This window comes from Anopheles moucheti, chromosome 3 (genome assembly GCF_943734755.1).
Source record: "Anopheles moucheti chromosome 3, idAnoMoucSN_F20_07, whole genome shotgun sequence".
In the NCBI taxonomy this organism is placed as follows: Eukaryota; Metazoa; Arthropoda; class Insecta; order Diptera; family Culicidae; genus Anopheles; species Anopheles moucheti.
The window spans coordinates 63,794,926-63,822,808 of NC_069141.1; the positions used below are offsets into that span (position 1 = coordinate 63,794,926).

At 45.5% G+C, this 27,883-nt stretch overlaps 8 protein-coding genes across 10 annotated transcripts; 3 read left to right on the forward strand and 5 right to left on the reverse strand.

Annotated features, from left to right (window-relative positions):
* The first annotated feature begins 857 nt into the window (after nt 1-857).
* LOC128302092 (BTB/POZ domain-containing protein 10) lies at nt 858-4,486 on the forward strand. Its single transcript, XM_053038819.1, has 4 exons — nt 858-1,562; nt 2,463-2,998; nt 3,064-3,441; nt 3,518-4,486. The coding sequence occupies exons 1-4, from the start codon at nt 1,342-1,344 to the stop codon at nt 3,676-3,678; spliced, it is 1,296 nt and encodes a 431-aa protein (XP_052894779.1). The 5' UTR covers nt 858-1,341; the 3' UTR covers nt 3,679-4,486.
* Nucleotides 4,487-4,613: 127 nt separating this feature from the next.
* Nucleotides 4,614-6,581, reverse strand: LOC128302091 (glycerol kinase). Its single transcript, XM_053038818.1, has 2 exons — nt 5,057-6,581; nt 4,614-4,986 (listed from the first exon to the last, which is right to left on the reverse strand). Exons 1-2 carry the CDS (start codon nt 6,437-6,439, stop codon nt 4,813-4,815), a joined length of 1,557 nt encoding a protein of 518 aa, XP_052894778.1. The 5' UTR covers nt 6,440-6,581; the 3' UTR covers nt 4,614-4,812.
* A 493-nt stretch (nt 6,582-7,074) lies between these two features.
* Nucleotides 7,075-8,899, reverse strand: LOC128304125 (uncharacterized). Its single transcript, XM_053041265.1, has 3 exons — nt 8,635-8,899; nt 8,021-8,577; nt 7,075-7,950 (listed from the first exon to the last, which is right to left on the reverse strand). Exons 1-3 carry the CDS (start codon nt 8,810-8,812, stop codon nt 7,825-7,827), a joined length of 861 nt encoding a protein of 286 aa, XP_052897225.1. The 5' UTR covers nt 8,813-8,899; the 3' UTR covers nt 7,075-7,824.
* A 505-nt stretch (nt 8,900-9,404) lies between these two features.
* Nucleotides 9,405-11,578, forward strand: LOC128300755 (isovaleryl-CoA dehydrogenase, mitochondrial). Of its 2 annotated transcripts, none has more exons than XM_053036937.1 (4): nt 9,405-9,525; nt 9,624-9,899; nt 9,985-10,064; nt 10,327-11,578. In XM_053036937.1, the coding sequence occupies exons 2-4, from the start codon at nt 9,738-9,740 to the stop codon at nt 11,369-11,371; spliced, it is 1,287 nt and encodes a 428-aa protein (XP_052892897.1). In that variant the 5' UTR covers nt 9,405-9,525; nt 9,624-9,737; the 3' UTR covers nt 11,372-11,578. The 2 variants fall into 2 exon arrangements, with proteins under 2 accessions (XP_052892897.1, XP_052892898.1); XM_053036938.1 differs by having other exon boundaries at nt 9,478-9,525; nt 9,631-9,899.
* Nucleotides 11,560-13,823, reverse strand: LOC128300754 (uncharacterized). The gene is made up of 3 exons (XM_053036936.1): nt 13,712-13,823; nt 13,520-13,643; nt 11,560-13,457 (listed from the first exon to the last, which is right to left on the reverse strand). The coding sequence occupies exons 1-3, from the start codon at nt 13,760-13,762 to the stop codon at nt 11,686-11,688; spliced, it is 1,947 nt and encodes a 648-aa protein (XP_052892896.1). The 5' UTR covers nt 13,763-13,823; the 3' UTR covers nt 11,560-11,685.
* Nucleotides 13,824-17,033: 3,210 nt separating this feature from the next.
* On the reverse strand, nt 17,034-22,548 carry LOC128300255 (ADP,ATP carrier protein 1). Its single transcript, XM_053036258.1, has 3 exons — nt 22,282-22,548; nt 21,087-21,583; nt 17,034-17,863 (listed from the first exon to the last, which is right to left on the reverse strand). The coding sequence occupies exons 1-3, from the start codon at nt 22,442-22,444 to the stop codon at nt 17,618-17,620; spliced, it is 906 nt and encodes a 301-aa protein (XP_052892218.1). The 5' UTR covers nt 22,445-22,548; the 3' UTR covers nt 17,034-17,617.
* An 834-nt stretch (nt 22,549-23,382) lies between these two features.
* On the forward strand, nt 23,383-25,046 carry LOC128300442 (GDP-mannose 4,6 dehydratase). Its single transcript, XM_053036498.1, has 2 exons — nt 23,383-23,604; nt 23,694-25,046. Exons 1-2 carry the CDS (start codon nt 23,530-23,532, stop codon nt 24,708-24,710), a joined length of 1,092 nt encoding a protein of 363 aa, XP_052892458.1. The 5' UTR covers nt 23,383-23,529; the 3' UTR covers nt 24,711-25,046.
* Nucleotides 25,047-25,369: 323 nt separating this feature from the next.
* On the reverse strand, nt 25,370-27,381 carry LOC128300441 (F-box only protein 9). 2 transcript variants are annotated; one of them, XM_053036496.1, is made up of 3 exons: nt 26,271-27,381; nt 25,889-26,200; nt 25,370-25,816 (listed from the first exon to the last, which is right to left on the reverse strand). In XM_053036496.1, exons 1-3 carry the CDS (start codon nt 26,972-26,974, stop codon nt 25,501-25,503), a joined length of 1,332 nt encoding a protein of 443 aa, XP_052892456.1. In that variant the 5' UTR covers nt 26,975-27,381; the 3' UTR covers nt 25,370-25,500. The 2 variants fall into 2 exon arrangements, with proteins under 2 accessions (XP_052892456.1, XP_052892457.1); XM_053036497.1 differs by having other exon boundaries at nt 25,876-26,200.
* Nucleotides 27,382-27,883: the final 502 nt, after the last annotated feature.

The window sequence follows — 27,883 nt, forward strand, 5'->3', positions numbered from 1 at the left end:
AAAACAACCCTGAACGCCTCCAGTTTCCTCAAGCTTCCGCCGTTCTGCTGTTGTGTGATGTTGCTTTTCCTTGCGTCGCAGTGCTTTGGATTTCGAAGCCCCTGTTTTCACGGCCGAATACATTCGCTGCCTGATAGCGCCTGGGCAAATGTTACGTTCAATTGTCACAGACACTCAATGCCCTATCGAAGCGGAAGCACGCACGATTGCATGCTGGACGGTGATTTTTCACCATTTATTGCACAGTTTCCAGCGTACACGGGCTGAAAATTTCATTCCCCGTTTACTCTCGCGGAGTTTTTCTTTTCCAATCGAAACATTCACTTTGGCAGGAGCGAGAGAAACGGCCCGCGAGCGAGACAGGGAAATATGTCACAAATGTCAAACGACGTTTGACACAGGTGCGCCGAATGAGCCCTTTTTGGAGAAAGCAATACCTTCGAAATAAATACGGTTATTTATAATTTTTGTGGGAACTTTTGTTAGAAAAAGCAACATAAAGCTGAAAATTTTATTTGTCTGAATTTAGCAAGAGAAGTCACTTTCTTTCGGGTATTATTTCGCAGTCTTTAAGCCGAGTTTCTACACCTTTTTACGAAAGAAATTCTCAACATCCTTCTAACATTTATTTTCATTTGATATGTGAAACTTTACTGTTAACACCTCATATGCAATTAGCATAGCTTTTAGCAGCAGTGCAATAATTTATCAAATCTTATTTTCAAAAAGTGAAATTCATTGTGTTTTCCACACTGTATCCCCCTCCTGTTTTGCAATTCCGTTTTGATCGAAACGTCAAACACCCTGTGTTCTCTAGGAAGGGTTGAGGAGCATTCAGTCAAACAAAAGAAGCAAAAGTCTCCTGATGGTGGTGGAAGAAGAAAATTTTGGTCTTTTTTTATAAGTATCCTGCCTGTTCTGTCCAGTAATTAGCTTTAATTTAGGGACTTTACGGGGCTCATCTGATCCTAGTGTGGAAAGTGTGCTAACTTTGCGAGCGGATAATTAGGGATATTTTATAGGAAGCTGGTTGTTACGATCCCCTTCCGGTAGATGTTAGTTCATCGTAGATGGTAGAAGGGAGGTGGCAGAATTCGTGCACTAGTCAGCAAACGACGCAGGCCAAACGAAAACAGCAGCAGAAGCTAAAGAAGCAGAAGAGCGAAACCAGCACACAGAACATTCCAAAGGTTCCTTGGTGCTAACGATACGCACGGAGTTGGCGTGGGCAAGTAAGGCACAATTAAAGGGGACCATCCCACCAACGCCGTCGTGGATAGGTTACATACAATTTGTCATCGATACTTTGGCCGGGCGTGTGAATTGTTGAAGCGCTTCGCGATGGAGCTGCAGCTGCAACGCAAACAAGGTACGGCAGCGGCGGGGACACACGCACAGCAGCGGGACGGTACAGCTGGGGCCGGATCGGGCAGTGCGAGTAGCGGCTCCGGTGGTGCTATCAGCAAGAACGACAGCTACGATAGCTCGCACAGCAGCAGCAACACAGAGGACACCACCGAAACAGATGATCGTCGAAGAAAGATGATGAAGAACCGTGCCAGGTAAGCGACCTGTTCATATGGCATTCGGGTGGTGTTTGTGCCCATACCCTAGGACAACACCCTCCAGCGCGGATCTGCTGTAGGGTGGTTAAATCAAATGAAACCACGGGCCAGTCCTTGGGCAATAGCAGAGAATTTGAACGAAAGAGCAAGCTAACCTTTCCAGGGTGAGATGGAGCAACAGAATTAACTAGAACACCAAAAAAAAAAAAACGTTACAAAGGACAAAGCAAGCGTGTGGCTTTCCTTGCCACTGTGGTTTGTCGGTGTATGAGTGCACCCAACTATGCACACCGTCGTTCGTGTTGCATTGGGAGGATGCATGAGTAGCGATTGGTGTTCGATGCTAGCAATGCGCGAGAAAAGAGGAACGAGATAGGGTTTCGATATGTTATCCGCCGAGTTGACACAGACGCAGACGGTCCAGACGACCGCGTTCCCACTCGCGCCTCTACTCGGGAACGATCAGCTTCCCTCGCCATCCCATGAAGATGTAGTCGTCAGGCATCAGCATCTCGCAGTCTCGGTAGTAGTTTACTGGGAGACTGGGTTTCTTTGTGTCCTAGGTCAGGGTTTGGTCTGGTTTATATCTTTTTTTTTGTAAACTCTTGTCTGCTAACTGCACAGACACTCGCTGCACGTCTCGTCTCTACCCGCAGTCATGGTTACCCATACTCGTGGTTGCGTATGCTCCAATCATCTCGCTCCTGTGGGTACTTTTCTTAGTCAGCACGCGTCTCGGATAATGAAAACGTTGTTTCTTGTGTGCTTGACGATGAAGTGAGTAGGTTTTATCGTGGTGCTCAGTAGGCTTTAATAGTGGGATGTTGTTTTTACTTGTTATTGCTGGATATGGCAGGATCACATTCAAACATAATAATTGTGTCTTGTGCTTTACAGAAACAATAGACTCATGCAGCAGCAACAGCATCAAGCTCAGCAAAACACCACAGACAGTGCAAAGGTTGCGGCAGGAAAGAAACTGGCCGAAAACGAACGCATCACATTGATCGTGGACAACACGACCTTTTCGGTGAACGTATCGATGTTAACCGCCCAGCCAGAAACCATGCTCGGTCGAATGTTCAGCACAGGGTTTGAATTTACCCATCCGAACGAGCGAGGCGAGTATGAGGTGGCCGAAGGAATCTCGCGCACCGTGTTCCGGGCCATCCTGGAATACTATCTGTCCGGGGTGGTTCGCTGTCCGCCCACCGTTTCCGTACAGGAGCTACGGGAAGCGTGTGACTATCTGCTCATCCCGTTCAACGCCAACACAATCCGCTGTCAGAATCTGCGCGGTCTGCTGCACGAACTGTCCAACGAGGGTGCGAGCATACAGTTCGAGGCATTCCTGGAACAGCTCATCCTGCCGTTGATGGTGGACGCCGCACGGCAAGGTCATCGCGAATGTCACATTGTGGTTCTGTCCGAGGGTAGGTAGACAGGATTGTTATGATTTAATGTGTCGTGGAAATTCACATCGTTCCCATTTTTCCAGATGACATTATCGATTGGGACGCCGAGTACCCGCCGCAGATGGGCGAGGAAGACTGCCAAACGGTTGCAAACACAGCCATGTATCGGTTCTTTAAATACATCGAAAACCGCGACGTCGCCAAACAGGTGTTGAAAGATCGGGGGCTGAAAAAAATTCGGCTTGGTATCGAGGGCTACCCGACGTACAAGGAAAAGATTAAGCGTCGCCCTAGCGGTCGTATGGAGGTGATCTACAACTACTTGCAGCGGCCCTTTATACATATGTCGTGGGAAAAGGAGGAAGCAAAGAGTCGTCATGTTGACTTCCAGTGCGTTAAATCCAAATCGGTTACCAATCTAGCGGAAGCGACCGCTGATCCAGCGCTAGAGCTTGATTCGGGTGAGTTACATCTTTTGTATAACTTCACAAAAAAAACCTTTCTAACGTTCTTTCTCGTGAAACAATCTTTCCGCAGCCGGGAATCCGCTTCCTCAGCGGCACTTTGAAATATCGCACGAACCAGAAGCAGAACCGTTTTTGCGACCCGATGCACTGCTCGACGGCGAGGAGGGTGCCGTCGGAGGGCTGCCCAATGGGGACGACATTGGTCTACTGGGGCCAGAGGAAGCGCAGTAGTGAGTAGAGGTTAATTTGGGTGCCTAGTTCCGCTACAGGGTGCCCTAAGTTCCCTACGTCTACCGGTGAGGTTTGCTCCTTTTCATCTCCAATTACGGCTTCATAAAGCTGGTGACGAAAAGAACTGTAACATGCTACAATTCGTAACAAAACGAACAGCTTTTGACTCAAGCACTTCACATGAATAGGAAATCCATTTAGTACCCGGTTTGAAATCTGCCGTTTTTGTGCTTGTGTTTTTTCTCCGAGTCTTTAGTCTGTATGTGTGTCTCTGTTGCCGCGTAAACCTCCCGTTTGTGGTGGTGCTCTTTAAAGGAACTACAGTTTACCTCGACTTTTGATATAATTTGATTAATTTAACACGATTTTCACATACGCTACGCGGAACTGTTCTCCTCCTGATGTGTGATCACCATGTTACTCATATACCCGTTTGGCGCTTTAGGAATGTATATAAATTGAAACTAACACAGTATCTCCACAATTTGACGCATCGTGCGCGTTCCGGTTGTTTTGATTTCGTTACCGATTAACACACGAAGCGCTTTAATATTCACGAAAAACTCCTCTTATTTATGCGATTGTTTACGGACCTGTTTTATAATGTCTACTCATGAAACTAATCCTGAATATCGACCAATACGGTTACGTTAATAAATATATATTTTATGCGCTTAATCACTACCAAAATGAAATCCTCTTTCCCTCCACTTCATTCGCGTACATTTGGGCGATCGTTATTCTAATTTCAACGCAGATATACACAGTTTTACCTTTTTTATACCAAGCGAGAATAAATAAGATAATAAGCCTTCAAGAATCGCCTAGCGTCTGTATGCTAACATCCGATTACGATACCTAACGCTTTTAGTTATGGTTGTCAATGTTCGCATGACTTTGTTGTTATATTTTGCTTTATTTTCATATCGTGATTGATCTTATATATGTAGAATAAAACAAAAACATATAAAACGTTATCGCATACTACCCCTATACCTTATCGCGGGTTTTATAATCGTCCCGTAAAGTATCGTAACGTAACAACACGTTTCATCAACCTTGTTATCGTACTTTACTTCGAACAAACAATTTAAAGTTTCAAGCAACAATCATTTGCACATCACGTCTATCGCGTTATGGACACTTGTCCCATCCCACTGCCCGTTCGATGGCCATCTTCCATCGTTTATAGCGCACGTCCCGTTCGTTCTCGCTGATCTGCGGTTTGAAGACAGTACTGTCGCTTTCCACGCTCACGTTTTCGATATCCCATTTGCCCACAGCACGTCCCGCGACCATTGCAGCACCCTACGGGTAAACGGAGAAAACACATCAATACAAACCGCCCCTAACCTTATCAAAACGCTTGCCTTCTTACCAGCGCTGTTGTCTCGACAAACTTAGGCTTTAGTACATCGAGACCGATCAAATCCGCCTGCCATTGCATCATTGTGGCGTTGGCTGTCATTCCACCGTCCACTTTGAGCTTTTGCAGTGGAGTTCCACTGTCGCTGTTCATCGCGTCGAGAATGTCGCGCACCTGAAAGCAGACCGCCTCCAGTGCCGCGCGCACAATGTGTCCGCGCTGTGTGTCTTCCGTGATCCCACATATGACGCCACGCGCTTCTGGATCCCAGTACGGCGCATACAATCCGCTGAACGCTGGCACAAAGTAAACGTCCCCATTGTTGTCCACCTCCAGTGCGGCTGATTCCGATTCTGAAGCACCACCGATCAGGTTCAGATTGTCGCGCAGCCAACCAAGCGCAGCACCGGCAACGGCAACCGAACCTTCGAGTGCATACACTGGCAATGCGTCCGGCCCCATCTGATACGCGACGGTAGAGATAAGCCCGTGGTACGAATCGATCTTAGCCGTGCCGGTATTGTACAGCAGAAAGCAACCCGTCCCGTACGTGGCCTTTGCTCGTCCACGTGTTAAACATTCCTGGCCCACTAGGGCCGATTGCTGATCGCCCAAGCAACCTGCCAGTGGGATGTTTTTGAGTGGGTTAAACTTTACTAACCCGTACACTTCCGAGCTTGAGCGTATTTCTGGCAAAATTTCCACCGGCACATCGAAAAACTTCATCAGCACTTTATCATACTTTAACGTCTCGATATTCATCAGCATTGTGCGCGATGCGTTCGAAACATCCGTAATATGAGCACCACCATCGGAACCACCTGTTAAGTTCCAAATCAGCCAGGTGTCAACCGTACCGAACAGACAGTTTCCACTGCGAATAGCGGCTTTTACCTTCGGCACGTTGTCGATCAACCAGCGTAGCTTGACGGCGGAAAAGTACGGGGACAGCGGTAACCCGCAGAGTGGTTTGAGGTAGTTTTTGTTTTTCGTCTTGTTCGGAACCGTCTCGAGCAACTGGTCGACCGTGGAGGACGTCCGCATGTCCTGCCAAACGATCGCATTATATAACGGTTCGCCGGTCGTCCGATCCCAAACGATGGTGGTTTCGCGCTGGTTTGTCACACCGATGGCTACGATATCGTTCTGCGGATTTCCTCCGAGTTCGATCAGTTTTTCCAACGTTCGCTCGATACACTCGTACACGACGCTCAAAATTTCGTTCGGATCCTGCTCAACCCAACCCTCCTGCGGGCAAATCAAGCGCAGCTCTTTCTGATGGAAGCAAACCACTTCGGCCGTTTCGGCACGGAATAGGAGAAACCGCGCCGAACTGGTACCCTCGTCAATCGAACCGACCAAATCTCCAAATTTTTTCTTCCCACCAGAAGCCATTGTTCCGCGTTGCTGAGATGGATTACGTTTGCCTTCTGCAATGTAACGATATGGGTACAAAGTTCACCCGAAGCTGACTCCTTATTTCTTCACAAGACCGTTGATTGGCACTTACACTGACTGATGTGCCCGGCGTTCCCCAGCAACCTTCCTAATCCGATTACAGCACGAACGTATCTAATCTCTACAGCAAGCAGAGAGGCCCGCCAGAGTCTGTCGTTTGGTAGGAATCGATCGGGCGTCCTATCTTATCTGAGTATAGTAAAGCTTGTCGCGAGTTTCCTCTTTACAATCGGGTGATTTTTCGTGCAGGTAAACACAGTCGTTCCTTTCGCACACGATCAACTGGTCGACGGCGTTCAAGTATCACAGCGTTTTCTAACAAACATTATCCGTTGCTTAAATAGTCCATCAAACGATGGCATAATTGTTACTGCAATTAGATAGGAATGTCGGCTTTTATTGTACAATGATGCTCGGTAATTTCGCGTACGATATTTACTTCTCGCGATGATTTCGTGTGGAAACAGCTGTCAGTGTTATGTTTTGTTTGTTTATCACGAAACGTCAAATGTGCAGATGTTAAGCGCCTACTACACTTGCGAAGCAAAGTGGCGAGAATGTAGCGAAATTAAATCAATGGAATGCGGCGCACAAAAATGCATTCGATGTGCATCGTACAAAAGGGCAAAAAACCTCGTATCAGTTGCTTCACGTTTACAGATTTCTATTTTTCGTTAAACATTTAGGATAGAACATTGTACATAATGCACATAGAAGTTCCTACGCATCCTAATTCTATACACTACCACCTACCGGTACGATTCGGCTGCACCATATCTTGGGTTTTGCTGTACATTTAAACTTTTTGTGTACCATGGCAGTAGTGAAGATGAAGCGATTGTCTAGAAATTAAAATGCAGAAATTTTCTCCTAAACATTTATATAAACAAAATACATACTTATTCGCTACCTTATAATATTATATCGTGAAGTAACCGAGATCGCCAGCTGGTACATATTTACAGGTTATTAAAAAGTGCTTATTAATCCTATTCAAAACACAACAAACACACTATGGTAAATTTTTTTTGGATCATTGCATACACTCACACACGTGCTCTGAATATCCTAGTTAAAAAGCGAAATGTGTAGATGCTCTAATCTAGAGATAGGTAAAATTGATAAAAAGTCGGAACTATTTCCAAATTATTTTTAAACCCGTTCTGAAAGGTTATTGCAATCAGAGCCGTCGAAATCGTCCGAAATTTTAACGGACGAATTCCAAAGTCAGAATCACACTAATTGAATTTGATGTGGAACCGTTGGTACGCTCCAGAGAACCCATCACTTGCAGATTTCTAAATTCTAGTGAATTGCAATTCTTACGATGCAGCTATTGAATTTCCGATGGCAAGCGCTTTTTTACTAATTTTCTGGTTGATAAAGCGCGAATAGAGCGATCCTCCCGGATTACGTCTGCTGGGACCGCGAGGAATGTAGTAGGTTGTCTGTAATGAATACAAAATTGTTTTCTCATCAACAAAAAGGGATAATGTTAATGATCCGAAAAAATATTACCACATTTTCGTGAGGAAACAGTGTGGTAATGCAGTACGCGTAGTTTTCCAGATGCGGTGTGGTAATTTTCGTCTCGTATGCCATATGATAGTCAATAATGATGGCGGACAGTTGGTACTGTAACGATTTTCCCAACAAACCGAGGCATCCCATCGAGAGGATGGAACGGCCAAAAGATGTACTGTTCAACACATCCTTTAACGTGTTCGGTGTCATAGGCCACCGGTACGTTCGATAGAACAATGGATCATTTTCATGCTGTGTGGGGACTTCCTTTTCATGTAACAGCTGTGGCGACGGTGGAAAACAATCCACCCAGTGCTGGGACGATGTTTGGTGGTCTTTCAGCGAGTTTTCCGCCAGTGAATCGTACGATTCGTTGGGCCGTTTGCGACAGTACAGCGATTTAATGCTCTTGCATGGAAGGCCTATCTCTTCGCGCCACTCGAGAAATGCTTCCCGAAATATGATCTTCCAACCGAGAGGCTTTCCATCGAAAAGGACGTCAACGTCTTCGATACGCATTTTATGCAAACATTCAACGTTTATCTGTTGTGCTGTAACAGAGAGGTAATCATCAAACTGGTTGGAAACCATACCAGACGTTTACATACCTTCCAGTAGATCCACTGTTTCTTCCGGTACCTTTAACTTATAGATACACAGCAAACGTAAATCTTGTTGCTGCGCTTGAAGCTGCTGCAAATCATCGTTCCCATCCGCCACAAGACTGTTGAACAGTTCCGACTCTTCGGTGATCGGTTCACATTTCACCATAATGTTACCATTCATTGCTGCGTTCAGCAGAACGAAGTACAATCGCACTGGCTGATGGTAAAGTCGAATAAAAGACAAAATTCTTCTCGAACTGGGGCAATCAACCGGAATGCACAATAATTTGTCTACAAGGGTTTTTTTTATTGTTTGGTTTGTTTGATGTCTTGTCAAAACATTTGCCGATGGGGGAAAATGACAGTTGAAACAGTGTTGCCAGTTCGTAGCTTTGTTTGGAAATCAGCCGAAATCGTGCTGCTTTTGCACCAGATGTGCTGATGATCATTTGAAAATTCAATGTTTTATGAATTATTGCAATAGATATAGTAAATATTAATGAATACACCTTTTAATACGTTTTTTTTTTCAATGTTCTACGTTGAATCTACATCTACAATACCAGACCAATATTCCACTCTCGGTTTTCAACTTCGCAACGTGCCAAAGGCCAAGCCTCCAAAACGAGCGTGAAATTGATCTTTGTACTACCCCTATCAAAATCCAAATTTGCGTTTTTACATCTCAGTAGGTATTGGGGGTGCTATACTTTCGCTATCAGCGCGCGCCATGATCCGCGAGAATCGTAGCGATGTGTGCGTGCGTGAATCGACGAATCGCGAAAAGGGCCCCACCGTGATGGATCGGGCCGCTCAGTACATTTGTTGCAAGCGTTTCGATCGAACGAAAGCGGATCGGCGTACCCTTCTGGTCGTGGGCGCATATTTCTGTTGGTATATAATCGACCTTGCTTTGCGTCACTGGATCCAGTGCCAACTACCTTTGGCTTGTTCCCGTTATCAATTTAATCGGATCTTTTTTTCTTCGCAAGGTTCAAGGTTCCACGGAACACACGATTTCGCGTTTCTCGCCCTACCAGTGTGCGTGTGTGTATTAGTGTGTTGTTTTACGCCTTTCGGTACCGAACCAGGCCAGAAAGGGCAATATGTCAGTAATACGCAACCTGACAACCGTGGCAAGATTTCTGTCCCGAAGGCAAACACCTAATCAACGGTTGTGGGGTGGTTCTTTCGTCGTGCCTGCCCGCTCTATGCAACACTATCCGATCGATGAGTCTCTGTTCGGACTGACTGAGGATCAGCAACAGGTAATCGTGTGGTTTGCAGATACCGAACTGTGCTTGGAAGTATAGAATTGAAACGTTACTTTTTGCTTATCGCTCATTTATACAGCTGCGCCAGACCGTGTTCAACTTTACGCAGAAAGAATTGGCCCCTTTTGCGCAGGAGATCGACAAGCAGAACGAGTTCAAGTAAGTTTCCAGTAGCAGTAACAACACTGTCTTCGGAACTGTAGCACGCACGCATAAGCAATATTGCGTAACATGAAGCTTTCATTTAATACGAACCGTATATCATACTAGGCCTACACCAACTAAAGTCATAAAACTAGGCCTACTCGATTATGAATGCTATCATGAATGGCTTACTAGATTCATTTTTTAAAAGTAGGGAGTACGATATGGTGATTTAGTGGAGCCGCTTTTTACAAGATCCATTTTTGTGTGCTTTTAGGGAATTCCGCAGCTTTTGGCGTAAACTGGGTGAACTCGGAGTACTCGGTGTGACAGTGAAACCTGAATACGGAGGACTCGGCGGATCCTACCTTGACCACTGTATCGTAAACGAAGAAATATCGCGTGCATCAGGTTCGATCTCTTTGTCGTACGGTGCTCACTCGAACCTGTGCGTGAATCAAATCCATCGCAATGGTACGGAAGCGCAGAGGGCACATTACCTTCCCAAACTGTGCAATGGCGAACATGTCGGTGCACTGGCCATGTCCGAGGCCGGTGCGGGCAGTGATGTCGTGTCGATGAAGCTGCGTGCCGATAAGCATGGTGACTATTACGTGCTGAATGGTAGCAAATTCTGGATCACCAACGGACCGATTGCGGACACGTACATCATTTATGCGAAGACAGACATGAACGCTAAGCCACAGCACGGCATTACGGCGTTCATAGTGGAGCGTGGAACGGCCGGGTTTACGCAAGGTCCGAAACTGGACAAACTCGGTATCCGCGGTAGCCCAACTGGTGAGCTAATCTTCGAAGATGTGAAGGTACCAGCCGCTAACATTCTCGGCGGACTCAACAAGGGCGTGTATGTGCTAATGTCCGGCTTGGATCTGGAGCGTCTCGTGCTGGCGGCGGGTCCGGTCGGCCTTATGCAGGCGGCTTGCGACGTAGCATTTGAGTATGCGCACACGCGCAAACAGTTCAACACACGCATCGGTGAGTTCCAGCTGTTACAAGGCAAGTTGGCAGATATGTACACGACGATGAACGCATGCCGTGCGTATCTGTACTCCGTCGCGCGTGCCTGCGATGGTGGTAAGGCCAATCCGAAGGACTGCGCCGGTGTGATTCTGTACTGTGCGGAGAAAGCGACGCAAGTCGCACTGGATGCCATCCAAATTCTTGGCGGTAACGGATACATCAACGACTATCCGACCGGACGCATCATGCGTGACTGCAAACTGTACGAAATTGGGGCCGGTACGTCTGAAATTCGCCGTATGGTAATTGGCCGTGCACTGAACAAGGAGTACCAGTGATAACAGAGTGTACGAGTGATCTGACCGACGAGTGTACCAAGTACAAGCAAACAGAATCCTGACGCCGCCACGATGGTTAAGGGAAGCGGAAACGAAAATTCCAATCAAAACCTAAAGTGCATTTACTAGGCAGTAGTAACTTTCGTATACGTTTTGTAAAAACGTTGTTGAAAAATAAAATCTTTAATTGTTTCTATGAAGAATGAACCTTTTATTTCAAATTAAATAAATTGAACGAAAGAATGTATTATCTGTCATACCCATTATGAATAGGTAATGTTGAATCATGCATTAAATGGAATGGAATGAAATGATTAAAACAAATCTTCCGGTTGAACTAAACTCTCGCTAGAGTTTGACCCACCGAAGGTAAAATCAAACGTATCCATATCGTCTCCACTCCCGGTGCTTTTACCGCTGTTAGTTTTCTTCTTCTGTCCCTGGCTCCGTGTAACCCTGCCAGGTTTCATAGAGAGAAAGTCCAGATCATCGTCCGCGTTCGCTTCCGGTTCCCGCCGGAGATCGCCGGATAAGTTCAGATCAAACTCACAACTGCCACTTTGCATGCCAAAGTCCAGTGAATTGTTGCTCGTGGAAGATTCCGCATCCTGGTTGTCATCCGAATCCACCTCCATCGGTGTTGCTTCATTGCTATCTGCGGGAGAATTATGTCCAACCGGCTTGGGTTGGTTTGTACCTGCCGGCGAAAGCACTTTCATGGAACGTGTTCTTTTCGGTTGGTCCGGTTGTTTTTGGTGCGCGACTTGCTTTTTCTCCAGCTGTCCGCGTTGCTGATACTGCTGCTGCATAGTAGATTGCGGTTCTCGCTTAATTTTCGACGTATTGCTGAGAATACTGGTGATGTTTGCAAATGCTTTGCTAGCCGGTGTACGAACACGGGATTGAGATGAACCGGAGTTCATTTCTTGTCCCTTTGTACCATCCTGTTGGCCAACTCCAGTGGTCGGTGTTGCTTTCTTCTCTAAGATCGGAAATCTTTTTTGACATGTTTCGTGTTGGACCGTCATGGATGTTTTTTTGCGCGATACTTTATGTTGCAGGTTGGCCACATTCTCATTATTTTGCTTCTGCAACGGTTGCGGTGTTGCCAAAATAGCGCGTGGTTGATATTTCTCACTATTATCGTGAGCTGGTACATTTCCGACATCATTACTAACCGCCTGCAGGACGACTTTTTCCGTTGCATCATTCTGTTTTGATTTCTTTGTGGGAGTAGGAACGTCACTCGAAAATGCTGTATTACCCGAAACGAGCCTGTTACCCTTTTTAAACGATTTTGGCCGTTCGTTAGCATTTCGCACTTTCTGTTTATCAACCTTTACGTCGCAGTTCTGTTTAACGTCCTTCAGGTGATACTTGCTCGTGTTGATGGTACTGAGATGCGTTAAAATGTCGGGAAAATCGTTTGGATTCTTGAAGTTGAGATCCAACCGCAAGTCCATACTGACGCTACCAAGGTTCCAATCGATTGAGTCAAACATAGGAGCGGTGTTGGTAGCCCTGTCGTTTTCACCAGCCCCGGCATCTTTTTTCCCATCCTCCGATCGTAAATCCACATCACTGGACTGGTCGTCGTGCAGCTCGTCACGATACTTCTTAGTGATTTCGGCCAACTTCATCCGAAGCTCTTCCGCCTTTTCCAATCCTTCGCCGATGCAGATCAGCGTGTTCGCTATCTCGCCATTTTTGCGCTCGAGCATTTCGTTGCGCTTTTGTATAATTTCTTTGCCGACAACCTCCAGCTTTGACATATCCTTCTGTTCCGACAGTAAGGTGGCCTTTTCGCGTTCCCACTGTTTCACTACGCGCGTACTAGCGAGCTTCGCACGTACCTGTTCCTGAAGCCGCGACACCCCTTGTAGCTTCTGCAGCTCTGCCTGTTCGATCAGCACCTGTCGTGAATTGCCAAGCATCGTGTATTCGTAGCATAGCTGCTGCAATCCGTGCGATTTTTCCTGCTGCTTCTCAACCACCTGGCGAATGGTGGCATGGTAATCTTGGGCGAGTTGTTCTTCGAACGCGTCGCTTCCATACCGGCGCATACCTTGCTTGAGTGCGTACAACCCTGTAAAATACGGGCAAACGGTGAGTAAAACACCATCAATGCGATGCGCCAAACAAACTCACCCAAATTCACACTACGCAAACTGTCCCGGTACGTTTTTCGCAGCTCGATCTGTTTGTGAAGTTCCGCCAAATGTTCGCGCTCACTGAACGAAACATCAGCCATTTGAGAAACCGAATAACTCGCCTACAAAAAGACATAAAACGGGGTTACATTCTTATTACCTAGCGACTTTTACACAATCCGCTGCTTACCATGTACTGGGAGATGATTTGTTTCGCTTCCAGCCGCGCAGCGTCCTCCATCTTCAACCACAATTAACAACACAATGGCAAGAAACTGAAACAAGCGTCGTGTACCAAATGCGGTCAACAGGAAAATACTTGTTTGTACTAAAAGTTGTTACTTTGATTGAATGTTTTGAATCTCCGATCGTTACGATTTTAGTACACAGTTGTACATTTGTCGATTTCTTTTCTAATATTCACTTTTTCGCTGCCGTTTTTTGTCTTGTGTTGTAAAAATTTCTTCTGTAAGGAAAACTTTTAACATGCGGTTGAATTGTACTACACAGAATTAGGTGTAAATAACGTTTTCACGATTTCACCAGTTTCAATACGGGACCGCAGAACTCAACTAAAGAGTAAACACGTTTTTAAATTAATTTGTCATTATTGTCATTTCGGAGAGGATCTTGGATGTACAACACCCTGTACAGCAAGTCTCCACAGTTCGCGACTTTTAGGAAAAATACCAGTTCATAAATAATCAATGGAATTTTGCGAACGGCAGTCCTCGTAATTTTGAAATGCAATAAGAAAACATAAATTATGAAAAGTTAATTTAGATAGAAGGAATAAAAAATAAGCTAATTTCTCTCAGGTCTTCTCTTCTTCGTCGACACAAAAACCGCAAGAGGTCTAGGCCATTTCTGGCCTTCTTTGACTTTATTTTACCCGTAGCTGGATAGTCAGTCTTGCGTACGGGGGATTGGTCCGGAAGGGATTATGTACCGGTCGTTTCGTGTTAAGATCGGTGCCACTACCAATACACCTCCGGGCCGTCCCAAAAGGTATTATAATTGTGTTAATTCCTTTCCTCGGTTCTTATTTTAATCAATCGATTTAAGATCGTTGAGTGAAAAGCTTTTTCCCGAGCTGGTTATGATTACCCAGGAAATTTCTGTGGTCTGACCATATTAACACGATGCATCTATGTGAAATCCGGATGTTGCTCGTTAATGCTTTGATACATAATAGTTCATCTTTTAGCTACCGGATTTACACTCATGAAATTTATTTTATTTTTGATCTCTGAGTCTTTGCTTGACGCACTTTTTCTTCACTTGAGGACCTACACGCGTTACTATACTCTAACTCCTTCCGGTGTCTATCTGTCAACTTCACCAAGGTCTGTAACGCGATAGAACGCGGTAGGCTGGCGTGTAGCATCTGGCAAGCCCGGAACAGCGACACAAACTGAGGTTAAGCGGAGGGACGGTTTGGACGGAACATAACCAGGCGATTTCAGAATCACGGAGACATCGGCGCTGGTATCGATCAAGTAACGCTGTTTAGTCCCTCCGTGCTCCGAACGACGGCGTACCATCCGTAGGCCAATGGTCTGATCGAGCGTTGGCACCGTACATTAAAGGCAGCCATCTGTAGTAAGGACACCACGCATTGGGTAGATCATCGGCCCTTAATCCTATTAGGATTTCGAACCTCTTTCAAGGACGACATGAACGCGTCAGCAGCCGAACTCGTCTATGGCAGTACGCTGAGGATTCCTACAGTTCTTCCACAGTAGCCCATTGGCGAAGTTATCCGACACTACTGAGTTCACCCAGGCGTAGAGGAAGGCGATGGACAACATGAAGCCTACGCAGACATGCTGACACGAGAAAAGAGCAACCTTCGTACATTACGAACATGTACTTACCCAACACCGCCCAACCCAACGTTATCATCACGAGCATTTCCTTGACGAGTTCTTTGATTAATTATTTAGTAATCTTTTAAACAGAACGCGGATAACTGAGACGAAACAGATAGGTATCTGCAGTGGAGGATCAATCCCCTTGGAGGCCCAGGGCGGAATTATAGTTGGGGCCTATAATTTTAAAAACGATGAAGGAGGGGGGGGGGGCATTGAGGTCCTAGAAATGAGAGAAAGCTAAAGGCGCAGTAAAATTCATCCAATCAAATTACTCCACGTCAATATGCCGCATATTGCATATCCTGGCGGAATATCGCTCATTCTCTGATGCATTGTGCCGGGTGACTGTTCCAGTAGAACTGTGTCGACCAGTACAGCAAGGTGGTCGGCTTGCAATGCAGCGTCTGAAATATATGCGAGAACGTTAGGCACAGTTTCGAAGCAAACTGTACGCGGGGTTGATAGATCTTGCTGGTGCTCAACAAACCGTAGCAGATCTGCAACCACATTTGTCCAATATTCCTATGAAAGTCCCGGTGCAAGAGTCGGTTCCTGTCGTGCGTCGATCGATCGATCCACAAAACATCTTTCGTACGGATTGCCCTTGGACCATCATTGAGGGCGGATCCTTCATCTCGCTCAAACTTTCCGTCAGCAGGAACGAAATTCCATACAAACCAGCTGTTTTCAGATTTCGGCTACCAGGAGAGCATGTTTTTCAAGAGGTGACATCTGCAACGTGGAATAAATTTGCCCATCACAATTGCATTGCATATCTGTAATGTAATGTAATTCTCCCCATTTTTTCCGAAGATATTAGGTCTATAAGCTGGACCTACAATCCAGCTTTGAATAAGTAAAAATCAAGAAAGTCAGAAATGGTATTCCAAGAACCATGAGGTTGTAATTTCAAACGGAAAAGAGAGTTCTAATGATTGTAATATGATTTTATTCATATTCTATGACTAGCTATGTCGTAGTACACTGACAGATTGTGTCGGTTATAACATTATTACCGGCTTGCAAACTTGCAGAAATTGTGATAATCGAAATACTAAACACAATACTGTTCCGAAACACGCAGGCAGGACATTTTACATTTTTATGGTGTATTGGTAGCGCAACCGGTCTGCACAAGATAGGACTACGGAATAATTTCATCTTGACCACCAAACCTCCCTACGCAGCACTGACTATCCTACGGGTAAATAAAGTAAAAAAAGCCAGAAATGGTAGGCTTCAATACTTGAGGATGTCCTGCCGATAAAGGAGTTTGAGTACACTGCATACTTCTCTTGCGTAGCCGTGTAACCGGGACGATATAGCTAGTCAAATAGAAACTAATGTTTTATATAAACAAGGATATATAAAATCCAATGATATTTTCGGACAAATTGTTTTCTTTTTTAATTAGATATTGTGCTATAAATTAAGTCTGCTGTAAAATTTCTAAAAATCGCACAATCGGCACACATTTTTTGGGGCCCCAACACTGCGAGGCCCTACCCCTAGGCGACCGCCCACTCCGCCTACCGTTTGATCCGCCGCTGGGAATCTGAAAGACCTGGAAAGATGCAACTTACCTTTCTTTCTGGCTTAGTAATACAGTAACGACCGACTAAGTCTTTCTCATTCTGCTGGGTTTCCCTTCTAGTTGAAGGACGTCAAAATAAATACCTAGTTTTATTTCTTGTTTTTAAATCATGTCATATTTCGAATCTATTTCTCGCATTTGCAATCGTTCTTTTATATCGCTGGTATCTTTTGCATTTGCATGTGCACTTGCCGTCCAGGATTGATAATTACTCGATCCGCTGGAACCGTTTGAGGTCAGCAGCTTGATGGTGATAATACAACGCTTTCATCTGTTAGAAAATGCAACAAATTGCCTAGGGACTGTCTCCTCTCTCCCCCTCAAGAGCAGCAAACCTTGCAGTTCCACCACTCGTAAAAGCGCAACGCGGTACCCAATTGTCAGATGTTCGGAACATGGAAGTAATACCCAGAGATAGAGAGAGAGAGAGAGAGGAGAGACCGTGCAGGGTTGTGGTTTGTAAAAGTCAATTTGTCTTGCGCTACTACACTGCGGCGACATGTTTCGTCAAAGGTAAGGAATCCTTCAACAACACACGGCTCCGGCAAGTGTTGTTGATTTTGCTTGGTAATAGTATTGTTGTTTTGTTGCTGCTGGACATAACTAAATACACTAGGGCGTTTCCTACTTAACCCAACAAGGCCTTAACCTCGTCGTAGAATACGAGCACCAGAGCGCCACCAGTACCACGCAGGACGTTCGAGAAGGCGCCCTTGAAGAACGCACCCGAACCCTCCTGTTTGCCGATCTTGACCCAGCAGTCGAGCGTGTTCTTGTACATCACCTCCGACTTGGCACGGCCAGACTGCATCATCATGCGTCGTCTGACGGTATCGAATGGATACGAAATAATTCCGGAAGCTGTCGTCACCACCTGTGCCGCGTTGGAAGAAAAGAAAACAGAATAGATTTAGTTAGAATAATGCTTAAACAACATTCGACATATCATTAAAAGGGTTACAAGAATCCAGCCTCCATCGAACGACCGCTTTAGTAAAACTTAAAGGCTTTTCATTATACCTCGCTGTTATCACCCACTTCTTACATTTCTACGGTATACACGAATCACATGTCCTCACGGTGGATTTGACTTTTCTGCTTCTTCTGGCTTCTTTTCATTTATGGTTTGTCACGTTGTGTTTGTCGTAATGATTATTGCCACGCGTTGCTATCTTCTTCGCATTTAGCGCGTACTTTTTCAAGGCTATCACAGCCACACACCGTCGCCGGTCGAGAGCTAGAGAGCTTTGCAGCTGATAAGTGATAACTACAACGTATAGGAACCAGCCGTTACCAGATCCAGAATGATGGAACACGGCGCGATGCAGCTAAAAGATATTACGACACAGAAACCAGAGCAAGTGGATTCATTTCTACTTATCATGTGATTGCTGTAGCATGGCTGTCTTCATGCGATTTCTTTTTGGATCAACAGCAATTCGAGTGAAAAGTACCTTTCTTCATCAAGCATCAGAACAGTACCGGCTTCCGGTATTATTTCGTATCCATTCGATACCGTCAGACGACGCATGATGATTCAGTTTGGCCGTGCCAAGTCGGAGGTGATGTACAAGAACACGCTCGACTGCTGGGTCAAATACAAAAAAAAATCTACCATACGTCACTGATGTGAAGGAATTATCGATTCGCCTTCGTTTTCAAGGATAGACTGGCTACACTGGACAAAACGAATCGTTACGTCACTACTAGGGGCGTACTGCAAAGGGTGGTTGGTGTTACATAATTACTAACGCAAAAAGCAGTACCGGAAAAGGCTACTTTACTGATATCAACGAATTTCTGCCTTAAATAACGATTATCAGATAGGTAGTAAAGTTACAACCTTATCACAATGAATTCCCTTCAAGAAAGCATCGATTTAACAATTCAAATCAATTTTCGCATAGAACAGTGTAGCGAATACGCCACGGTTTGGCTCGAGCATGCAAGCAACACAGGAGGAGATTCTCTCTTGCCGCTATAAATACCCGCTCTAACGCTGTGACGAAGAGTTTACGTGTCTTTCAACGATCTGAAGAAAGCGAAATAAAAATCCTCTTGAAGATGATAGCGGCGGTACAACAAGGTAAGGGCACATATTTCGAAATCCTTCACTCAACTCTGTCGTTTGCACAGTTCGTGTCAGAAACGTACCCTTTGAGGACATCACCTTTGTGCAGCAAATGTTTTCTTATTCTAGATTCCTGATCTTAGGGGGGTGAAGGTGAAGATAGTTGGCCCTAGAGCGATATGCAACAAATGCAACCCATGTTGTACTTTTCTAGATGTAAGAGAATAGTCTTACGAGCCGTCTAAAATAACAGTACGACCGCGTACACGGTACACAGTACAGTGAGAATTGCACATCATCTGCTGGCCTATTTGACGTCGATTTTCTCCATCAATTGATCCGACCTTGGCTACCGCGACGAGCATGTGCCTCCGCTTCAACCACCCAAAGTGTGCCACCAGCACACACTCATATCCATATTCCCAACCTAATAATAAACGGTGCGTGTGTCTGTCTGAAGAAAACAAGGCAGAAATACAAAAAAGCGCATTTTCATACACTAAAGGTTAACCCCCATCGCTGGGAGGGGTGGGAAAAAATGGATTTTACTCTAAATATAAACTGACCGTATGAGATGAGCACGAGGGAGACCTGTGACGTTGCTGCTCTTGCCTATACATATGCGTCTGTTTGGGAGATTGTATAACCATCAACCCATTCAACCGACGGTATCGAATGGATACGAAATAATACCGGAGGCTGCACAGCTTCCGGAATTATTTTGTATCCATTCGATACCGTCATTTCATTCGTTGGCTGGAAAAAGACCTGTCGGAGATCGGGTGCAACCGGGGGTGGAGAAATGCAGTCTTGGACCGAGTTTTCTGGAAACGGTTTGGTGACCTGGCCATGGTAGCACGACGTGCTTAACTGTGAGCGGGCCAAGAAGAAGAATCGTCGTTTCTGTTTCTGGTATCGAATGGATACGAAATAATACCGGAGGCTGCACAGCTTCCGGAATTATTTTGTATCCATTCGATACCGTCAGACGACGCATGATAATGCAGTCTGGCCGTGACAAGTCGGAGGTTATGTACAAGAACACACGCTCGACTGTTCCAAACATTATGCAAGGAAGTGTGTAGAGAGTTGTACGTATTCTACAACAGTTAAAGCTATCCGGTGTCATTTCTGTAACCTTCTTTAAACAGCAATTCTTTCTCCAAAAAAAGAACACATAACACGTTCGATGGTTGGCTTGAGGAAGTTTTGACACTTGCGTCATGACCTGCGCGCCACTACCAGCCAATCGGTTCTCCCTTGACCGTCTTCTTGACAGTGACACTTCTTTTCTTCCACCCCTACAGGACCATCCCTCCCAACCGCTGTTACACAACTGAACTGCAATCAGATAACGTGTTCACAAATTTGGACGGTTCTTCAATAGATCTCGCCATACTTTACGTAATTAACGGGCACATGGTTCAAAGTGACCCATTTACTACGGGTATCAAAACAGCCATTCACTATCTAACATGCGTACAAAAATGATGTGAATACTGCCCAGCAAACATGCGCGACTACTGCTTACCGGGGGGAATTTTCAATGTCAAATCGACAATTTTCACAACGTACGACACTTGTCAAAGAAAAGGCACACACGCGTGTTGTGCAGTAGTGGATCATAACGTTCTACTATTACTATGCTTACCCCTTTCCTTATCAGCGCAATCCGTGCCAATGGCCACAACTCAAAACAATCTGATAGTGGAGATGAGGACACAAAACCCAGAGCGAGCACATTTTGCCTACATCCCTTGCATACTTCCTACTTCACACGTAGCAGAGGTACCTTAAAAAAATCCCGCCGTTTCCAGGCGTTCATCGTCGAAACGACGACAGGCCAAGTCACGAACAAACAAACGTGCCATGTGTTGCACTGTGAAGCGCCCACCCCATTTGTCTTTCGCTTCCAGTAGCGAACCCAGAACCGTTGTCATTGCGATCGATGGAACAAACTGGGTTATGTAACCATTCCGTCCCGTTTGTGCTGTCTTACGATGTACGAAAGGTTTCTATTACTTACCTGTGCGATGGCCCAGGAAACGAGGATCGAGGTGTTCTTGGGGTCCGGCAGCATTCCCTTGGCAGTATCGAAGCAACCGAAGTAGGCTGCACGATAGATAATGATTCCCTGTACGGAAACGTTGAATCCACGGTAAAGGCCAATGATGCCATCGGACTTGACCGTTTTCTTCAAACAGTCGAGCAGACCGTTGAATTCGCGCTCTCCGGCACCACGGCCGACATCCGCACCGAGACGGGTACGGGCGAAATCTAGCGGGTACACGAAGCACAGCGAGGTGGCACCGGCCGCACCACCGGATCCCAGGTTACCCAGGAAGTAGCGCCAGAACTGGGTGTTCTTGTCCACTCCACCGAGGAACACCTGTTTGTACACATCCTTGAACGCGAAATTTAAGGCCTGGGTCGGGAAGTACCGGATAACGTTGGCCAAATTACCGCGCCAGAAGGCACCGATTCCCTGCTCCTTCGGGATACGAACGAAGCAATCGATGATACCTGCGTGGGGAAGGACGAGGCGGGACAGGGAATGATAATAGAAGAGGAAAAATCGTTATTCACGTCTCATTTGATATGTTATGCAATCTTTTCGACCAAACAGCTGAGCCACGGTGTGTGTGCGTATGAAGAAAACTCGTAATCTTGGGTAGGCACCGTAATTCTTCTAGAACATGTCCAAGGCAACTTGTGACCTGTTGTTACATAACCAACAAATTTGTATCACGTGAAGCGTGGTTGTTTGCTATTGAATTTGACCGTGAAAATGATTGGAATGGTGGCAAAATTTGGACATATACAGGGAAATAAACTCCAGGTTTATCATATTCAGTATCATTACTCATATGGGGGGAACTTCCGTGGTGAACCACCAGGGTGGGCCCCAACCCATCAACGCGTTGAGCACGAGTTTTGAGGAGCGAATTCAATATGGCGACCGCCAAATGCGCATACACCGATAATTTGCCCCCGTTATAACGCTCTACCATCTGCAAATTTATGACCTTCATACGAGTTCTTTTCATCCAAGTCACCTCCGGAATGTACTTTATTTCACCGTGGTTAACCCACGAGACCGAGTGTAATAAATTCCCCGGCCGGAAAGCTATGATAGATTTGGCACAACTACACACGCACGCAACCACACACACACACATGCCTGCTTTTAGCCGGAACTGGTAGTTCTATTCAATACTCACCCTTGTACTGCTTGTCGGCACTGATCTGCTTGGAGGCAGCCTGAACCTGAAGCAGCAGCTTGACACGTTCGATCGGCGCTACTGCCGTTTTCGATACAGCGGCAGAAATACCACCAGCCAGGAAATCCTTGGCGAATGCGTAGGGATCAGCCTTCTTCGACATTATCGTTGAAATTGGACTGGTGACGCTAGCAACTGTACAAAACGGCGGAGCACGCGATCGATAGCCTTATACGTCCGCTCGGCACCAACCCGGAGAAGGAAATGAAATTTTCGCGAAGGACCTTTTCTAAACTAGCGAGTGTAAACGTGCTGCACCGAGGCGGGCCGAACTTTGCCGAAGATGCCGAAGCACTTTCCGAACGTTGAAGCCATTTATAGTGGTAGCTTTTATACTCGAACGTTTAACCCAACACGCAAAAGATAACCGAACGGGCTGTCATTGTCAATTTACACTACCGCGTCCAAAGGTTCACCTGTTTTTGAAGCATTTTTACTACGTTTTAGCTAAAAATTCTATCCGAGATGTCTTTTGAAACATTTATCCTAATTTTAGAAGTATGTTTTATTCTAATTCAGACGAATTTTCAAAAAAATTAAATATCAGTCCCTCTTCTAATCTCATTTTTTTTCTAGTTCTTTGTGTTTCAGACAACGATTCCAGGACCACTAACCTCACTAACAACCGGTTAGGCGGTAGTTTATTGCAATCACTCCACTGCATTCTTAATACCTCATTTTTTTATAAATGAATTAAATAAATGGTCAATTGTCTCCGGATCGAATGTATACGCCAAGATATATGCAATGCGCATTTCTGGGCGATATTGGCCTATGTTTGATTATTTTTAATAATGTTTGAAAACAGATTTTAAGAACAATCCTGATCTTGTATGATCTTTCCTAATAAGTACGATTTCATCCTGTATCAGTACATCAATTTGTTTCCCGTTCGGACAAAACGGCTTGGCAGCCAGCGAAATATTCTGTATTTGGCAAAGTGATTTCAACGCGTTTGGATGCGCAGAAATCCCACCGTGCACTGCTATCAAAACAAACGAAATCAATGTAAATACACGTCATACAGTGGATTGACGAAATAGCACCCGAAAAGCCGGTCTCCCTTTGCGCATTTGTAAAACGGATACTAAAAATCTTGAAACATTTTAATACCCATAACACAAAGCATCGATTGCATTTGATAGCGCAACATTCAAGTAACCTAGAAGGGTTAACTAGAACACCAACATGGAGGGCGAAACAGCGATGACGAATCCCACCGGCGATAGAAAAGTGGCACTGATAACAGGCATTACGGGTCAAGTGAGTGATTAAAATGAGCTCCACAATGCTATCCGATTTCTAGCGTCGTTACAAATTGGTTATGCTTTGCCAACCTTTCTTCTCCGTAGGATGGATCATATTTGGCCGAGTTTCTGCTAGATAAGGGTTACGAAGTGCATGGTATAATCAGACGTGCTAGTACATTCAACACCTCGCGCATCGAGCATCTGTATGCGGATCCACGTACTCACAGAGAGGGAAAGATGAAGCTACACTACGGTGATATGACCGACAGTAGCGCTCTGGTGAAGATTATTGCACAGGTGCGACCGTCCGAAATCTACAATCTGGCCGCACAAAGCCACGTCAAGATATCATTCGATTTGAGCGAATACACGGCCGAGGTGGATGCGGTCGGTACGCTACGTCTGCTCGATGCCATACGTACCGTCGGGCAGGAAAAAACCGTTCGCTTCTACCAAGCCTCTACGTCGGAGCTGTACGGAAAGGTAGCCGAGACACCGCAGAACGAAAAGACACCGTTCTATCCGCGCTCACCGTACGCCTGTGCGAAGATGTACGGATACTGGATTGTGATAAACTATCGCGAAGCATACGATATGTTTGCCTGCAATGGGATACTCTTTAATCACGAGTCACCGCGTCGAGGGGAGAACTTTGTTACACGCAAGATTACACGCTCGGTGGCAAAGATTTCGCTCGGCCAGCAAGAATACTTGGAGTTGGGAAATTTGGACTCCAAGCGCGATTGGGGCCACGCGAAAGATTACGTCGAAGCGATGTGGCTCATGATGCAGCAGGACAAGCCGGAAGATTTTGTTATTGCCACGGGTGAAACGCACTCGGTGCGGGAGTTCGTAGAAAAGTCGTTTCAGTACATTGGCCGGGACATCGAGTGGCGAGGGACGGGCGTGGATGAGGTTGGCGTTGAAAAGGGTACCGACACGGTACGGGTACGTATCAATCCAAAGTTTTTCCGCCCGACCGAGGTTGATCTGCTGCTGGGCGATGCTTCCAAAGCGAAGGCACAGTTGGGCTGGTCACCGAAAGTAACATTCCTCGAACTGATCGCCGATATGATGGCGGCGGATATACAGCTGATGAAGAATAATCCATCCGCCTAACACGTGCGACGATGAACCCCACTAAAAACTATTTTTGTTTACTAAAAAGAACGAATGAAGGTCAGTATTTGTCCGTAATTTACGGATTTCAACTATTCTCATAGCTGCGCGGGTGCAAACGGTGAACAAAATTACCATACTATATGGCAATATTTTATTTAAACAAGCTTTCTGGTGAACGTGTAGTACACATTTCACTATTTTATGCGTCACACGATAGCGCTCTATAGCGGGGATATTAGTCAAATTGAACAAAGCGATCCTAATGTAAGTGAAACAGAAGGTGTCATATTCGAACAACGTAACGCAACCCTTTGCGCATATTCCATGGCAATTTTTAAACATAAATTATCAGTTTTCCTACTTATAACATGCCGTAATAAATTAAAAAGGAAACTTTAATAAAACAAACCTGTTTTTTTGAAGAACATACTCATTTTTTTCACAGCGGACAACTTTTATAACACTGATTTATTCATCATTAGGATGCATTTCACAGACCTTTCCCTTCGTAAGCGTCACTGCTCCGACATCGATTAAATTCTGTTATGTTGTTTTGTATCTTTTCTTAATTCAGCAGATGTCGATATGCGTCGACTTCGCCTAAAGTGATTAAAATTAGTAACAACGATTGTTTCCGTACTACTAACTACAGGTAAAAAAAATATGCACAAAATAAACCACTATATCTCTGGGTGTATGTAAGATGTGTTTGTTGCACGTGTTTATGCTCCGTGTGCAAAGAGCATACGCCCACACGGTCCATGCTGCCCCGATGTATCGGGCGTGTCTACTTCAATGGTCCTTCCGATTCCAGGTGGTAGCTCTTGACACGCGAAAAGTACATCGGTGGATATTTGGTGGTGGTTAGCTCGAACTGGCTCGTTTTCTCCTGGTTGTTACGCTGCTGCACCATTGTGTACTGCTTCCAGTGCAGCTGGCTGAATGGCCGCTTGGCGGTGCTTACGATCTGCAGTTCCATCAGGAACGTTTGCTGCCCAAATTCTGGTTCGATTTCGCGCACCCTGCGACCCGGGCGCTGCATTTGTGCTGGCGCCGATGGCCGGTTGCGTTGAATGACTACGATTACGATGTCGTCGTGCAACCTTAAACGAAAAGACAAAACATGTACCATTGAACGCGAACAAAAGATGCAAGAGACTACTTCCTCAGCATACCGATAGTGTCCACGCAGTATTTCATTCTGTGCGGGACTTCGGGGCTTCAGCTTAACGACACATTGCTGTGGCTCGTCAGCCGTTGTTAGCATTAGGACCTTGCCGTCCGCAAAGAAGCGAAAGTAGCGGTAATACTCTACGAGCTGGATCGGGCGGTAGAACTGATCCTGGAAACTGTTCTCGCCCGAACGTAGATAGCTGGCCCGGCTGATGTAACATCCGTGGAACAGTATCCGTGGTCTGTTAATGTACATCTCGCGCCAGGAATTGAACGTTGTCCCCTTCAGCACACCCAGATTTACACCCCAAATTCTATAAAAAAAAATGGAACAGTACATCAGTGAGATACATGCGAAGTAAACAGGATTGAGTATAAAACCACCTCATGCAGGCATGGCGCCATATTTCTGGATCTCTCGCAAGCAGATAGAACCCACGACAAACGGAGGCGAATCGTTCGAGCGATTTCAGGTCCAAATCGTTTGACACAACCCAGCGCAGAATGTACAGGATAAGTTCCATCGGCAAGTCTGAAAAGTGAGCCGCAGTTACAATCAGCTTACGGTCACCGCTGGCCCGTTCGAAAAGTTTCCCTGAACGGGCCATTAGCGTTTGGAAGCGTAAAGCAAGATCGACGTTCTCCAGATTTTCCTCGTCTTCGTCTATATTTGCCTCCATCATGCGTTCCATCAATCCTTCGACGATTCGTGCGTTCGCATGACTGTCATCTTCCTGCGGCTTTATGTGCTTTTTATCATACACACGGAACTCGATGTCCGGTACGAGCTGCGTGGCACGGCGATAGAGTCGCATGGCTTCGAACACTTTACCGCTTCGTTCCAGCTCCGAGCCCTGCTGGAACAGTGTACGGGCCTGATGCTCGATGGAATCGTTTTCCACGGTCGTAGCAACGGCCACAACCGGCTGGTTGGCCGTGGGTTGTTCTCTTTTCAATTCCTGCTGCCATTTGGCGCGGAAATCATCCAACTCGGAACGCTTCGGTGTGGTTGCTTCCGATCCGCTTGATGAGGAGGACGAACTTTCATCGTCATCTTCCTTGCCGGCATCACTCGATGTGGAATCCATCGGAGACAGAGAAGGATGGCAAACCGATTTGGATGAGTGAAAGTTTACTGTTCAGTACTTGAGCAATTGGTTACACTAATGGCGGTTCCAACGTTAGAAATAGCTCAAACTGTTATCATCGAAAGGTGAACGTCGCGGGCTCGTGCTAGTTCACGGTCACTGTAGCGAACCACTGTAGAGAAGCTGGATGATTGCGACAGGTTGGTAATGTGGATAAAATTCTGACAAATAAACGACGAATGCACACGATCCGAGTACTGCAACCAACTGGCCATAGTCCGCTTACACTATGCGTGAGGTAAGAAAAAGCAACCGCCTTTCTATATTTAAAAATAAATAGTTAAATTTTGTTACTGGGCAGCTTTTACGCAAAATGATTCACTTTTTTGCAGCGGGCCATTGCACGATTTGCGACGTGCAAAAATACGTACAATTCTACGCATTGACAGCAGCTTTCAAAACAACAAGAAAAAGTAGAAACATGGAAACGTCACCAGCACATAAACAGAGATTTTCGCCTCTAGTTTCGCTCGTGGCGAACTGCCTAGTGGTTAGCGACAGCTTCGTAAAAACAATGCAACAAAGGCTAAATTTTGAAATTTACCGAATTGGTTTGAATATTCGAATCAAGAAGTTACGTTGGACTTATTTTAGGATCGATACACGATAAAATTCTTTTACGGTGCTGGACATTTAATAAATTTACCATGATAAACAACATTCCAGAACATAAGCATCCAAACAAGCTCAATCTCTGTGCATAAAAATAAAGTTTTCCTGAAGACATATTAAACTTCTATCGTTGTCTTGTTGACGTAGCCTGAGGTAGTCCATGTTTTATTAGAGCTTCTGTATGCCTGATGTAGTCAAAGTTTCATTAGAGAAAGAAGACTTCTGAATATTAGAGTT

What these genes read in the sequence shown, in the direction of transcription:
- LOC128300441 (XM_053036496.1), bottom strand. Translation starts at nt 26,974, where the DNA reads ATGGATTCCACATCGAGTGATGCCGGCAAGGAAGATGACGATGAAAGT. An exon ending in TGGCGCCATGCCTGCATGAG is followed by an intron (nt 26,201 to 26,270) that starts GTGGTTTTATAC and finishes TTTTTTTTATAG; the next exon opens with AATTTGGGGTGTAAATCTGG. An exon ending in ATACTGCGTGGACACTATCG is followed by an intron (nt 25,817 to 25,888) that starts GTATGCTGAGGA and finishes TTTTCGTTTAAG; the next exon opens with GTTGCACGACGACATCGTAA.
- LOC128300255 (XM_053036258.1), bottom strand. Translation starts at nt 22,444, where the DNA reads ATGTCGAAGAAGGCTGATCCCTACGCATTCGCCAAGGATTTCCTGGCT. An exon ending in TGCCGACAAGCAGTACAAGG is followed by an intron (nt 21,584 to 22,281) that starts GTGAGTATTGAA and finishes TTCCCCACGCAG; the next exon opens with GTATCATCGATTGCTTCGTT. An exon ending in TTTCCTGGGCCATCGCACAG is followed by an intron (nt 17,864 to 21,086) that starts GTAAGTAATAGA and finishes AACGCGGCACAG; the next exon opens with GTGGTGACGACAGCTTCCGG.
- LOC128300754 (XM_053036936.1), bottom strand. Translation starts at nt 13,762, where the DNA reads ATGGAGGACGCTGCGCGGCTGGAAGCGAAACAAATCATCTCCCAGTAC. An exon ending in AAATCATCTCCCAGTACATG is followed by an intron (nt 13,644 to 13,711) that starts GTAAGCAGCGGA and finishes GTCTTTTTGTAG; the next exon opens with GCGAGTTATTCGGTTTCTCA. An exon ending in TTTGCGTAGTGTGAATTTGG is followed by an intron (nt 13,458 to 13,519) that starts GTGAGTTTGTTT and finishes CGTATTTTACAG; the next exon opens with GGTTGTACGCACTCAAGCAA.
- LOC128304125 (XM_053041265.1), bottom strand. Translation starts at nt 8,812, where the DNA reads ATGAATGGTAACATTATGGTGAAATGTGAACCGATCACCGAAGAGTCG. An exon ending in AACAGTGGATCTACTGGAAG is followed by an intron (nt 8,578 to 8,634) that starts GTATGTAAACGT and finishes TCTCTGTTACAG; the next exon opens with CACAACAGATAAACGTTGAA. An exon ending in TGTTTCCTCACGAAAATGTG is followed by an intron (nt 7,951 to 8,020) that starts GTAATATTTTTT and finishes TATTCATTACAG; the next exon opens with ACAACCTACTACATTCCTCG.
- LOC128302091 (XM_053038818.1), bottom strand. Translation starts at nt 6,439, where the DNA reads ATGGCTTCTGGTGGGAAGAAAAAATTTGGAGATTTGGTCGGTTCGATT. An exon ending in TTGTCGAGACAACAGCGCTG is followed by an intron (nt 4,987 to 5,056) that starts GTAAGAAGGCAA and finishes GTTTACCCGTAG; the next exon opens with GGTGCTGCAATGGTCGCGGG.
- LOC128302092 (XM_053038819.1), top strand. Translation starts at nt 1,342, where the DNA reads ATGGAGCTGCAGCTGCAACGCAAACAAGGTACGGCAGCGGCGGGGACA. An exon ending in ATGATGAAGAACCGTGCCAG is followed by an intron (nt 1,563 to 2,462) that starts GTAAGCGACCTG and finishes TGTGCTTTACAG; the next exon opens with AAACAATAGACTCATGCAGC. An exon ending in AGCGCTAGAGCTTGATTCGG is followed by an intron (nt 3,442 to 3,517) that starts GTGAGTTACATC and finishes ATCTTTCCGCAG; the next exon opens with CCGGGAATCCGCTTCCTCAG.
- LOC128300755 (XM_053036937.1), top strand. Translation starts at nt 9,738, where the DNA reads ATGTCAGTAATACGCAACCTGACAACCGTGGCAAGATTTCTGTCCCGA. An exon ending in TGACTGAGGATCAGCAACAG is followed by an intron (nt 9,900 to 9,984) that starts GTAATCGTGTGG and finishes TCATTTATACAG; the next exon opens with CTGCGCCAGACCGTGTTCAA. An exon ending in GACAAGCAGAACGAGTTCAA is followed by an intron (nt 10,065 to 10,326) that starts GTAAGTTTCCAG and finishes GTGTGCTTTTAG; the next exon opens with GGAATTCCGCAGCTTTTGGC.
- LOC128300442 (XM_053036498.1), top strand. Translation starts at nt 23,530, where the DNA reads ATGGAGGGCGAAACAGCGATGACGAATCCCACCGGCGATAGAAAAGTG. An exon ending in TAACAGGCATTACGGGTCAA is followed by an intron (nt 23,605 to 23,693) that starts GTGAGTGATTAA and finishes TCTTCTCCGTAG; the next exon opens with GATGGATCATATTTGGCCGA.